General features: G+C 41.2%; 1 protein-coding gene across 10 annotated transcripts in view; it reads right to left on the bottom strand.

The window, feature by feature from the left end:
- LOC113808168 (homeotic protein ultrabithorax) overlaps positions 1 to 15,000 on the bottom strand; it is a 945,716-nt gene that overhangs the window by 292,010 nt on the left and 638,706 nt on the right. For 9 of the 10 annotated variants that reach the window (XM_070114338.1, XM_070114337.1, XM_070114334.1 and 6 more), the window contains one exon: positions 4,487 to 4,955. In XM_070114338.1, coding sequence (XP_069970439.1) covers positions 4,487 to 4,955 — 469 coding nt within the window. Of the gene's footprint in view, positions 1 to 4,486; positions 5,376 to 15,000 lie in introns of those variants that run through there. The other variant, XM_027359501.2, reaches the window with a different exon arrangement.

The following is a 15,000-nucleotide window of genomic DNA, read 5'->3' as shown; positions in this document are numbered from 1 at the left end:
ATACATATATATATATATATATATATATATATATATATATATATATATAGAGAGAGAGAGAGAGAGAGAGAGAGAGAGAGAGAGAGAGAGAGAGAGAGAGAGAGAGAGAGAGAGAGAGAGAGAGAGAGAGAGAGAGAGAGAGAGAGAGAGAGATACTTGTAAATACATATGTATACATATATATATATATAAATATATATATATATATATATATATATATATATATATATATATATATATATATATATGTATCTATATATGTATATACATTTATATATACATATATATGAATACATATACATATATATATATATATATATATATATATATATATATATATATATATATATATATATATACATATATATATATATATATATATATATATATATACATATATATATATATATACGTATTTACCTATCTGTCTATTTATGTATTTATATAGATATATGTATACACACACGTATGCGTGCTTTGGTAACGGGAACGAGAAGAAAAAGCGCACTTCCAGGCAGCTACCTCCGCCTCCCCCAAATCCACGCGGGGGGGGGGGGGGGGGGGGGGAGGCATCGCGGCCCATAAGTTCCGTGGGCCTAACTTACACAGTAACTCCGCAGCATCAGTATTAACGGTGTGTCTACAGCCCCACCAGTAACTACTGTCGAATCGTAGATCATACATCTCGGGTTAATAATGCGTAGAAAACGGGTGACGATTACGTATTCCGCGAGCGATTTCCGGTGTGAATATGTTAGCGAATTTATCCTGATACGAGATACGCGCAGATAACATGGCTCGCGTGAGTTCTATAATCTGGCGCTTTTATCGAGTGAAAATTAATTGGGGGGAATGAATTTATTTCGCTTCGGAGGCGTCCATGAGCAGAACAAAGTCTTCTAGAGATTTCAAAAAAAGAGGGATTCATCATTTCTCCTTTTCTCTTTTTCGTTTTAGGGGGGGTAGGGAGCATCATCATAAGATATATATCTTTGGGGTTGGAGGTATGACACAAGAACTCTACACACTTGGTGGAAGCGAGCCAAACTTTGGGGTTGAGACAAACTGCCACATGCTATTCTCAGTGTCTTCTGATCTTTCCATCAAAGTCACTTGTAACTTTGCGAGAGGCGTCTCTTTAATACTCGGAATTTTCACCTTAGGATTTTGTTATTCAAGGGCATTCGAGGAGACGATACGTAATAGATGTATTTACGGAGATAGAAATGAACGATTAATAAAAGTAAAATTCGACCTTCAACATTTATTTTCACTCCCCAGCTGTAGGTTGTGTTCGGAAGCGTTCCTGCGGTTCTGACTTCTGCTTGGGATGCGCGCGAGATTGTTTCGACACTGTAGTAATACTACTGCCACATAAAAGTTCAATTTTCACTAAGTTTATCGAAAGATAGAGCAATGGAACAGCTTTTCTCGATGTGATAAATGAACTAAAAATAAATAACAAAATGATTAATGGCATTCCTAGCTTTACATTGTTACCAACTCCGGGAACCATTCTGACCTGCTACAGGGAAACATCAATATTTTTGCCTTTTCCGTTAATTCTCTTTTCGTTCCTTTTCCTTTCCCATGGCAAATATAACGAACGAAATGCTAAATACACCTCACAATTATTTCAAACACCATTTTCCTCAACAGTGATAGATATAAAAGAAATTTACGAAAAAAGGAACTGGAATAGCGGAGAGTATCTTTGAGCGATAACACTGTGGTTTCGTATCCCGATGTGAAAATGTTTAAAGAGTGAACCGTCTTTGTACGTGGGTCAAAAAAGAAAAGGAAAAAAAGGCATAGTAACCCTTTTTCGTGGCTAACCGCATGTGCGTTACACTACACGACCTCAGCCATACCTTCTGTACGTTAGAAACCTTCGTTCATTCCAAAGTCACACGTTTATTCCACTCTCCGAAAAAAAGGAAAATAACCAACGTTCCTACTTATCCCAATCGGCTAAATGACACCTCATCTATCCTCATATACACGTCACACAATGAAGAGATATAAATTAATGAATCTACCGATATGAGGAAGCCAAAACTTACTAATACATATATATATTTTTAAAATCCTTCGTCTCCGTGGCAAAATGAGATGTTCCTGGCCAAAGCAAAGGAACACTTATGTATAATCACTATTATTTTCGACCGTGGCCAAGAGGATGGTGCTGGCGCTGGCTGAGGCATTAACAGCCTTATCGCCCTGACATGACTCTATCTTCGTGCTCATTCTCTCTGTCTCTCTCTCTCTCTCTCTCTCTCTCTCTCTCTCTCTCTCTCTCTCTCTCTCTCTCTATCTATCTATCTATCTCTCTCTCTTTCTCTCTCTCTCTCGCTCTCTCTCCTTTGTATTTATCTTATTCTTCTTTTTTGTGGTATATAAAGGCTAACATTCCCTATACTTCATTAAACTCACGAAGATGAATATGATGCTACTTGTTTTGTGAAACGAAAATGTTCATATATATATATATATATATATATATATATATATATATATATATATATATATATATATATATAAATGAGAGGGAGATTGTGACTTTCTCGTTTTTTTTTCTTTCTTTCTCTCTTTTCTTTTTTGTGTAAGTTGTTTTGTTTTGACAGCTAGTTTTATTAATTGTAATGTCAACCCATATGTCAACGAATTTGTTTATAAAACTACTTTTCAAGTTACTTTCTTCCGTCATTTATCGTTTATATATATATATATATATATATATATATATATATATATATATATATATATATATATATATATATATATATATATATATATATATATATATATATATATATACATGTATATATGTATATATGTATATATGTATATATATATATATATATATATATATATATATATATATATATATATATATATATATATATATATATATATATATGTACATGTTCTTTTTTACTTTAAGATAAAGTTATCGTTTGATCTTCTTATATCCTCAGTATCTTGTCACATATATTGATGGACATTGTCATAAATGCTAATAGACTTTCTTTTTTTTTAAGTTCACCTGCTTCCCTTTTTGTAATTGTCATTAGCTTTTTCATTATCATTATTATTAATATTTGTTATAATTCTATTATCATTGTTATTATCATCATTATTATTGTTATTATTATTATTATTAATACTATCAATACTATTATTATTATCATTATTGTTATCATTATCATCATTATCATTGTTATCATTATCATTATTGATGTTATTTTGTTGTTGTTATCATTGTCAATATTAGTACTATTGTTATAATTACTATTATTATTATGATTGTTAGAATTCTATCTATCATCATTGTTATTGCCAACACTACTCCCACAGCTACAATTACTTTTACTACTACTGCCACTACTATTACTATGACTATTGTTACTATCATCATTATCAGCATGAATACCATAATTACTTCATTGTCACCTAAGTCATCGCCCTTCCGATTCCCGTCTATCATTATAATAAGCATTACAAATGGGATAATATATTACGTAGCAACACATGATAACTTTTGTGGCCACTTAATCATCACACAGATAAACGTCACTTCATGGGAATTACACTCTCTCATAGTCTGTGTTTACTTGTATATTTCATGACACTTTTTTTTCCTGTGTTTCTGGTGTATTTCGAATTATCACTTTTTAAAATAAATCAGGCGATTGTTGTCACTTTATTTTTTTTTTTTTTCATTTTCGTTCATTTTGTATATTTTTCACTGTTTCACATTTTTGAGGAGCGCACTTTTTCATTGTACTTTTAGTGGGATATTAATTTGCTTATCGTTTTTTGGGGTAACTTTCGTATTTGTTTTTGTAAAAGCTTGTACATTACATAACTTGGAAAGACCGAATGCCATTTCATTCCATTTTTTTTTACATAATTTCCATTATTTTGGTTTGAAAATATGTTACGAATTTAGGGAATGATAACTGCTTTATTTCTTGTGTGAAAAGGATAGTAAATTGAGCCTGGCTTTGCTCTGCCCGAAACCTAATTTGTTCTTACTCATCTGTGGGAGATTAAACCCAGTGGGGGAGGGCGCGACCCCCGCCGGTTAAATGTTGGTTAAACTAACTTTTTTTCGGGGGAGCCTCAGCTTGATTATCTCATTGTATTACTGAAGATAGATACGGTAGATAATTATGCAAATTAGACCTACGAGGGGGTGTTAGGTGCTTATGGGAGCCGAGGCTGTCTGCCGCAGATTTATTCATTTTGGGCGAGAAGAATTTTGATGGATTTTAATCTTTGGGAAAAGGCTTCGCGTGGAGGCCTGGCACGACCCGGGCGGCGCGGCCAGCAGGGAGGCCACGAGTGCCGCACTGGCCCGCCGGGGCGCCGGGCGGTGGCACGGCGGCTGCACCGTCAGACACCTTGCTTGCGGTGGGCGGCACAGGTGCCACGGCCCTCCACCACGCCCACACCACAGTACTGTCGGAAGCTTGGTACGTACCTGCAATGGCCATCCAGGGGTAGAAGGTGGTGTTGGAGGGCGCCTGGTTCATCTGGTTGTTGGTCTGCTGAGGCGGCTGCTGGGATTGCTGATGGGGCTGGGACACGGGCGTCATCCCGCACGTGTTCCACCCGCCCACGTGTGCTGCCCGGTCCCGGGGGGACGTGCTGGGGTCCGGAGGGTAGCCGCGAGCTGCCACCGGGTCCGGGGTGCAGGCGGGGCGCACCGCGGGCCCCCAGCCCCCGGACATGTCCTTGGTGGCTCCATAGCCATTCTGATCCTTGACGCAGTCCACCTTGAATGGGTTGGGCGTCATGTGCTCCTGAGGGGGCGCGTACAGCTTGCAGGAGGCGGCCGTGGTGTCGTAGCCATCCTGACGAGGTCCTGGCTGCCCGTACGGGCTCACGCTGAGGCCCAAGGGGAAGCGGTAAGCCTGGTCCCCGCCGGAGCCGCCGCCGTAAAACCCGCCCTGTTCGAAGTAGGAGTTCATGGTTGTGGTTATGAAGGTAACACACTACACGCACCCACTGACACACTCACTCCACCAACACCAAGAACCAACTGAAGTTCCAGTAACACACCGTGATCACCACCAACACACCAACCGATTTTCAAATTGTAAATTTTACCCGCGCTACCACACCATGTGCTGGATTAAATTTGCTCATAGCAGTCGCTATGTGTAAACATATGAAGGACGGCCCGGAGAGGCAGAAGCAGCCAATGAGGATGGGTTGCGTCACGCGGCCGCAGGACGACTGTGAGTGGGACGGGAGTCCGCGGGAAGAACTAGCTCCGTAATAGTGACGTCACGACCGGCCGACTCGCACACACGCGCGATTATCGGTGGTGGCTGGCTGGCTGGCGCACACTGGCCGAATGGTGGCGGCGAGCTCAGGTCTCCGGGCCACGCAACCCCGCCACTCAGAAGCGGCGCACGCGGGGGCGGGCCCTGGCAGCCGGGGGCGTGACACTCCCAGGCCGCGCCCCCCGCCCGCCGCCACCTGCATGACGCCCAGCCTAACGCCACTCCTCGCATGACACTCACCCCAGCCCCACGTGAGGCCTACCTCGCGCCCCCGATGTAGGCCTACGCTGCATCCCCTCCGCTCGGATGGCGGCCTACACACCTTTCCGGGGCCTATTGGGAACTTTGGGGCTAGGCCTACTGTGTGTGCTCACTTGAGGCCTATCACGCCCACACGCTAGTCTACTCCTAGGCCTATCTTTTGCTACAATGTCGGCATTATTCGATGTTCTCTTAGTCCCCCCTGTAACTAGGCCTATAAATCCCGCATATCAAGTAACTAAACAAAAAGTTAGGGGGAAATAGCCGACATTACTATGCAAAATCAACTAACTTAATTTCAAGCCCATAAAATTCAGATAAAAACGTTTCCGCAACGTTTGCTCCAGTTTCCCTCGGATGACGAGTCGAGAAAAAGATAACACATATTTTACACAATCTTTCCGGTTTAAGTACAGACAATACCTGTACACAATCAAAGAACTCGCCACGAATCGCAATAACAATTGATCCAACCCAATAAACATCAAAAGCGACCTTCAGACACCCACAAAATTCATCCCGATAGGCCTATAGCAATATAACAACAACCCTTTTCCATTTTTTGACAATACATCATAATCCTGGTCATCCTAAGTTACGAAATACACCCCCTTCCCTTAAGTTTAAAAAATCTAGCCTAGGCCTCCTTCCCCAGCGTGAGTAAGATTTTAAAAGGGGAACCACGTATAGTAAGATAGCAGTCCCAAACAAGCTCTCTCTCGGTGCTTCTATAAGACCTTCATCTTTAATGCTATTTGAGGTTCAATCTACGCATTCAAGCAAAGACAAGCGCACAAAGACAGAGGCCTCTCTCTCTCTTTCTTTCTCTCTCTCTCTCTCTCTCTCTCTCTCTCTCTCTCTCTCTCTCTCTCTCTCTCTCTCTCTCTCTCTCTCTCTCTCTCTCTCTCTCTCTCTCGCTCTCTCTCTCTCTCTCTCTTTTGTTGTGAATTGATTTGTCTCTCTCTTCATTCTCCTATCTCTCGATTTCTTCCTTTCTTTTCTTTCGGTTTCTCTCTCTCTCTCTCTCTCTCTCTCTCTCTCTCTCTCTCTCTCTCTCTCTCTCTCTCTCTCTCTCTCTCTTTCTTTCTCTCTCTCTCTCTCTCTCTCTCTCTCTCTCTCTCTCTCTCTCATTCTCTCTCTCTCTCTCACTCACTCACTCTCTGTAGTTCTCTCTCTCTCTCCATCCCTCCCTCCCTCCCTCCCTCCCTCTTTCTTTATCCCCCTCTCCCCTCTCCTTCTCTAGGTTTCTCTCTCTCTCTCTCGTTTTTTCTCCCTCGAGAGAGACAAAGACACACACGCACACATATAGACAGACAGACACAGACAGACAAAGAGACAAGCGAACACTAACCCAATCCGCTCTGTCTCTCTCTCTCTCTCTCTCCCAGTCCTCTTGAAGCCAGCCTCACCACTCGCGATTTCTCTTCCAGCTCCGAAAGTTCCAATCACTCGCAAACTCTAGCTCAGAGTGGCCAGCTCTTTCTATTCCCTTGATCATTATACGCACTCTCTTTCTCTTTTTAAAAAGTTGAGTCATTTTCATATATACTATTTTTTTTGGTTGTTTTTGGGAGATAGTTTTGGGACTGGAATTCGATTTGGTGTTTGTGTAAATACGGATGTATGTTGGTTAATTTGTATCTAGGTGTGTGTATTTATCTATCTATTTGTCTGTCTGTATATGTATCTATTAATGTGTAGGTTTATTTGCCTAGGTATGTATTGTGTGTGTGTGTTTGTGTGTGTGTGTGTGTGTGTGTGTGTGTGTGTGTGTGTGTGTGTGTGTGTGTGTGTGTGTGTGTGTGTGTGTGTGTGTGTGTGTGTGTGTGTGTGTGTGTGTGCATTGTCCCTCGCGGAAAACAACCCTGCAAATTCATTTCATTCGTAAAACATTTCAAACTAATTTTACCCTTTTTAAGAGTCACCTGTTCCCGGCTCTTCTTTTCGCCTAATTTCACTATTTTTCATTTTGCTCTACTATCCCTCATAATTTGTTGCTTAGGCCTAAGCTCAACACTTCCATTCCATGTATATACGAGTCCATTACTGTAAGAATTATTGAAACAGCTCCCACGTTTATCTCCCGTAGTCTAAAAAATAGTAATCCTGCTATGCAAATTTCTTTTCAAATGGTTACATTAATGATTGTGACCTATTCCCACCCCGTGACCTATGTTATGTACGTCACTACAGCACGTACACGCAGCACGCACACACGCACAGCTAAACCCGAGCCTCGTGAAGCGCATGCTCGTCGCCCAGAGACCGAGCGCTCGTTATTACCCGCGAGATGAACGAGATCTTGCCCGGCCGGATGTCACGCTTGCAAAACTCTACGGGGTCGGGGATGCAATTTTGAGGCCGCGTGCACCTCGCCCGCCGCCTGTCCGTTTCGAATTTAGGGAAATAACTCCGATGCGTTTATCAATCTCTATCTTTTTTTTCTTTTTTTTTTTAATATACTATTAGATATTATTTTCCGGATCTTATACAATAAACGAAACAGGTTCCGAACCCCTTTGCCGGCGATCCGATACCCCTCGGCGGAATCCTTCTTCGAATCCCCCTACTTCGGCTTCGAAACCCCTTCTAAAGAATGCTAATGACGTCTCTCTTTTCATTCTGAGCGTCCGTCTCCCACTCCTCCCCCTCCCCCTTCCCGTCACCCTTAAACCACCCACCCCCTCCTCCTCAGATACCCACATCCCCCCCCTTAAGAACCCACCAGAGGGGGGCGTGGAGCGTGCTGGAGCGTGCCACTCACTCTCTCTCTCTCTCTCTCTCTCTCTCTCTCTCTCTTCTACCATTTAAAACGTGTCAGTTAGTCACTCGACATCGGATCTCGGACGCTGATCCCTCTACCCACACGTGACGCAGGAGTTAAGCCATCATCTTCAGGCCGGAGAAGCGGCGCCATTCCACGAATCGGCGGCTGTCAGTCAACTCAATCAAGCGTGAGGCTCAGGAAAGAGATGAGGATGAAGGGGGGCGAGGGGTGGGGTGGGGGTGGGGGGAGATGGTTAAAGGGTAGAAGGGGGGGAGGGCTACAGGGTAGAAGGGGGGAGGTAATGGCTTGAGGGTAGAAGGGGGAGGGAGAGATGGCTAAAAGGTAAAAGGGGGGGTGATGGCTTGAGGGTAGAAAGGGGGGTGAAGTGGGGGGGGAGTGGAAGATAGAGAGATTAACTTATTTTAACTTGTATACTGTATAGCTATCTAGCTGTCTATCTATTTGTCTGTCTGTCTGTCTATAGCTTCATCATTATCCATATCTTTATCTATCTATATCTATCTATCTCCCTATATATATCCGTCTGTCAACCTATCTATCTACCTGTCAAAAATTCATAAGAAAGCTTTTCTTACACAATCTATCATCGACAAATCCTCTGTCTTTACCTTCACGCCCCAAAATCTTTGTTCGAATCCCAACGAGTTCAGAAATCATACCGTATTTCCTTCTACAACCAACTGTTACTTTAACGAGAAACTCCCTCTCACTTCGTTTTCTAACTATTTAAAGAACATAAAGGAAAGGGAAAAGTACATGAACAAAGGCGAAGAACTCCTAAAACCTATTTATACTTCAGAAAACTTTCCGGAGTTCACAATTTCCGCGGAAAATGCCTCTCCCTGCGTTGCTGTCGTTTATCCTAAGAATCATCTAAGAATCTCGGTTTCCTCATCGGACTTGCAGCGGGATAACACAGCGGCCTTGCATGTTGAGAGCTACACCTTTCTGCCTCCTATTCTTTCTTCTGTTTCTCCTTCATTCTCTTTCTTTCTTTCTTTCTTAAAAGTCTCTCTGTCTGCCTGTCTGTCTGTCTCTATCTTTATTTCTCTTTATGTTTCTCTCACTCTCTCTCTTTGTCTCTGTCTCTATCTATCTCTCTTTGCCTCGCTCTGTCTCTTGTCTCTGTCTGTCTGTCTGTCTGTCTGTCTGTCTCTCTCTCTCTCTCTCTCTCTCTCTCTCTCTCTCTCTCTCTCTCTCTCTCTCTCTCTCTCTCTCTCTCTCTCTCTCTCTCTCTCTCTCTCTCTCAACTCTCAACTCTCCTCCGACTCGCATGGAAACACCTTATACTGTGTGTTTCCAACCTCCGCGCCGTTTAAAGCTATGCTATCCACACGCAGCAAAGATCATAGCTATGACGCTCACCCACAGCCTAGATTACCGCCGGGTTCCCAATACACCCTGAAGACCTCTCTCTTTCTCTCTAACTCTCATACTCTTTTTTCTGTCTATGTCTCTATCTGTCTGTCAAATTATTTACCTGTCTACCTCTCTGTCAATCTCTTCTCTCCGCATCTCTTTCTCTCTCTCTCTCTCTCTCTCTCTCTCTCTCTATCTATCTATCTATATATATATATTTAGCTAGCCCTCTCTTTCTATCCACTTCATATACCCAGTTTAACATCCTTCCCATCCCTCCTTGTGGATTCTCCCTTTCCTCTGCCTACCTTTCCCATCCCATCCCACCATCCACACGCGTGCCACATCCCCAAAACAGGACCACTGCCCCGAGAAAGGTGTGGGGGGATGGGGGTGGAGTGGGGGTAGGAGAGATGGGTCGGGTGCGTGCCATGACAAAGTTATATATAATCCCTACATTGCACCACCGTCTTTAGCTTCACAGGTGCGTCCCCCCCCCCTCTCTCCCTCCCCTCTCCCTCCCTCTATCCACCCCCTCCCCCTTCCCTCGTTCAACAACCTCCTTAGCTTTACAATGTCTTGAGAGAATCTCCCTTCTTAAGTCTTATTATTTCCATTTTTATATTAAAAGTTTGTATTCCTCTTTTAATTCTTGTCTATTTTAACCCCGTCTGAACTCTCTCTGTCTCTCTCGCTCTTGCTCCATCTATCTATTATTATACTTATCACTATCCAAGCGCTCTACATCTCTTTTATTCAGGAATATCCCACTTTTCCCTCGTTTGTCTCCCCTTCCCTCCCTTATACCTATCATTTTGTGTTTTTTTTCCTGTTTTATAGCTAAAATAAACTGAAGATGAAGTAAGGCTTGGTAATCACACGCTGTACGACCATAAGAGATTACATATTATGTTCATAATCCTCAGGTGGCGAACCAGTCACTAATACAAAATGCGAAGCTCGTGAGTTAAGAAGTGCCATCAAAGTCAACTCTCGCTGACGGACGGCCATCGCAAAGTCGACGGGCAGGTTTTTCCTTATTTACTATTTTGACGCAATTCGTCAGGGCTTGTCACGGCTCCTCGCGCGCGCTCTTGGAAACGCTATTAAACCAACGACTTCTAAATCACTTACATCCGCTTATCACCCCTTCCCCCCTCCCCCCCCTAGTCGAAGAGTTAAGAGGAGCGAGCAAAATTCCCGGGACCCTCGCGGAGGTCCTCGCCGACGACACCAAATCACAGGCTAATATCCTTCGCGCGGCCTCACCTGCAATCACGGCTTCCATCACCTTCGGCGCACAAAAAAGGGGCTTGTAACCTCTGCAATCGGGCATCTCGCGTCCGTCCCACCTTCCCCGCCCACCGCCCACTGGGTCGTTAACCACCCACTGGGAACCGCCCGTCTAGCACTACCCCGCCCGGCCACCCACCTTCACCGGCCCCCTTGGCTCCAGCCGCCATCCTCATCTGCCAAGACCTTCTTTAAGGGTCCGCTGCACTACCCAGCCTCCGCACAAGGAGCTGATGAATAAAACGCCCTCATTTGGAGATTGCAGTTCTACTCTTTGGCCGCTTAAAGTCCGTGGGAAGTTAATTTCCCCTGAAGTCGTCAGTAAAAAGGAAAAAGTTATCATCGAACCTCTTCTGGCGCGTCCACAGAAGAAAGCTATTGCTATCTCGTAACCATTTAAGTCGCCGATTCGATACGAAGCGTTTACGTAAGAGCATCAACAAGAGAAAAGTCTTATTATGATGCAGATGGACTCTCGGAGGTAAAAACGACGAAGAGAGAGAGAGGGGGAGAGAAAATAAAGAAGAAAAAAAGACGAGAGAGAAAAATGTGTCGTTCACATCTTCGTGGATGTCTTCTCCCCCTCTCATAGTGTTTGCTTAACCTTCTCACTCTAACTCAATTAAAAGCTCGCCCCTTGTGATGAAGTGAGTGCTAAACGCAGTCTTTTAGACCATAAAACGCATGTTAGCCCTTTTACACTCCGAATGTCGGCCCCCTCCCATCTTATTACCATAACCTCGGCTGGTCTTCTTCCTTCCCTTCCCTCTTCCCGTTTTCTCCTTCTTTCCCATCGCTCGCGCGTTCTTTCTCCCTTATTTTTCCCCTCCTTTCACTCTTTTATCATTATTTATCCTCCTTTTTTTAAAAATATACCTCGCCCCTCTCTCTCTTCCGCGAGTCGCTGATGGGGACGCGACCATTCACACGCGGGGCCTTAAAGCAAAACACTTGAATGAGCGGAGGAGACGGGGACGTCGTGTGACCTCTCCGGCGCGGGTCAGTCACTCGTCTTCAGGATAATGCTGTTACGAGCTGCGGGAAGTAGAGAACGCGAGGGAGGGAGAAGAGAGGGGAAAGGGGAGAAGAGGAGGAGAAAGAAGAGAGGGACGGAGGAAGAAGGGAAGGGGGGAAAAGTAAGGAAAAAAATAATGAAGAAAGGGAGAAGAGAGACAGAGGAGGAAGAGAAGGGTGAGGAAAGGTAGAAGGAACATGATGAAATTTAAGGATGAGAAGGACGGAAAAAGAGTAAGAGGAGAAGCAAAAGGAGCTCAGAAGATGAAGGACAGATTTAAGAGAATATCATCTTTAACAACTTTCTTTAGACATCGGTTCATGTTGGTGGTGATCACGTGACGCAAAACAGACATATACATAACCACATGAAATACACAAGGGTGCAAATCAACATCATCAACACAGATAATAGATCAGACAGCTCACAATCGCCTTCATCCTAACGCAAGAACCTGTAAAAAGAGAGAGAAAGAGAATGAGAATAAATACAAGAAATAAACAGTAGTTCAGACACACAATAATAATCAATGGAGGGAGAATAGGAGCCCCCTCTTCCCCCCTCCCCCCCGTCCCCCTCGCCTCCCTTCCCACCGTGGTCGTGAAGGTCGTTTTCCTCATAGTCCTCACGTCCTCACCTGCCTTTAGGACGGTCATGGGGGGAGGGGGAGGGGGGCTGAGGACGGAGGAATAGGTCCGTTGGAAATGTTATGATTAACTTAGATACATCATGCATAATATAGAGTCCTTCGTGCGTGTTAAAATGTATGTTAGTTCATATATCTTTGAGTTGGGATGTAAAAGAGGACACTGAAAAATAAATGCTCATGGAATTAACATTTTCTGGGTACACTTTGTTTAAATGAAGCAATGCATGCACATGTTTTAATGTCTGCCTGCATGTATAAGCCCACGCTCACACAAAATACACACATACAAACACAAACCTACATATTACATATGTAAATAAATAAATGAACAAATAAATATTATATACATACATACATATATTTATATATATATATATATATATATATATATATATATATATATATATATATATTCCAATAATCATATTTCACCAATAATAATACGGTTTATTAATAAATAGTGACCAGCCTCTCCCTGCAGCCCACGTAATTTTCATTATTCACGAGCAAATGAATTATTATCGCGTATAATCAGCTGCTACCTCCCAGGAGCGTGAGTAGAGTGACATCATTATCCCGCAGAACACACGGCTTGGCGAGAGAAGCACTATATCGCATTGTCTCCTCAAGCCACCATTTTATTCCCCACTTATGATTTACCGCCGGTGTGGTTCGTATTTCACGCACCGTGACGTATTTCCATGCATAAACTAAAACAGGTGGGGGAGGGAAGCACCGCCATCGCACTGCTCCCCGGACACAAGCCGTAAATTAGTAGCTGCGCGCCGCAAGAAATGGCAAAAAAAAACACAACCGTCTTTAGGCCTATTGCGGCAAAGCTGCCTACCATTTTCTACAATCAAGAGGTCAGAAAAGATGGCAGTTTGGATTCCCTCCCCGGACACACAATAAACAACCGTGATTGGTCAGCAGCCATTCAAACTTCCTGCCAGTACCCCTAAGCTCCTCCCACTTCAATCACACCGACCAATGAACGTCACCATAGGCCGAGTCTGTGTAGTTCCGCTTGATTGCTTTTATGGAGTTTCTGGGTTGGCCATTTGCTATAATTTTTTTCATTTGAATTATAGAGGAATGGGTTATAATTGGGAGTCACCTGTCGCCTACGCCATTGCCGTATATTTCATCTCGGTTGCCAGTTTAAGATGATTTTTGATTGGGAAATGCTAGTAATGATAAATATTACTTCTTCCTTTTGGCGGGAAACACTACTAATTCAACATGAAGGATAAATAGCTTCATCTTATAAGAAAATACGAGTAAATGAACGAATGAAAATGACTCAATTCAATGTATGTAATCACAAGAATGATTAATAAGTGTGATTATAAAATCTATAGTATAATTAGAGTGAGTTAACTCAAATGAAAAATTAGAAATTTAAATTTTGTCAAATACTTAACGATGAAAAATTAAAATGGTAACCCAATGAAAATAAACACAACGATGATAAAATGAATATGTAAATCAGAAAATATTTTAATAATAAAAAAATAACAGTTGCCTCAAATAAAAACAACATTGAATATATATATATATATATATATATATATATATATATATATATATATATATATATATATATATATATATATATACATATATATATATATATACATATATATATATATATATATATATATATATATATATATATATATATATATATATATATATAGCTATAGATAGATAGATAGATATATACAGATATATATACCGTTTGCATAAGCATCATACAAAAAAATAAAAATAGCATAAAAATACAAGTAAAATTAATATTGTTAAAATGAAACATAAGGAAATGATATTAATAATAACAATAATGATGATAATAATAATATTGATAATAATAATAATAATAATAATAATAATAATAATAATAATAATAATAATAATAGTAATAATGATAATAATAATAATGATAATAATAATGATAATAATAATAACAATAATAATAATAATAATAGTAATAATAATAACAATAATAATAATGATAATAATAATAATAATAATGATAATGATTATGAATTATTAATAATGATAATAATAATAATATTATTAAAATTATAATAGTACTGATAAATATGATAAAATGATAATGATCATAACAATAATAATGAAAACATTAACAGTGATAAAAATAACGGTAAAGCTACTGACGATGGTAATGATAATATCAATAATGAAAATAATGATAAAAAATGATGATGAAAAATTATAAGAATGATTGTATTAGAAATAACAAAAACGATGTTAATAATGATAAATGATAATGATAATCGTGATAATGATAATGCCAATAAAATTAAAATGATTGTAG

Source organism: Penaeus vannamei, chromosome 35, assembly GCF_042767895.1.
Source record: "Penaeus vannamei isolate JL-2024 chromosome 35, ASM4276789v1, whole genome shotgun sequence".
NCBI lineage: Eukaryota > Metazoa > Arthropoda > Malacostraca > Decapoda > Penaeidae > Penaeus > Penaeus vannamei.
This window is presented reverse-complemented; position numbering and strand designations above follow the sequence as displayed.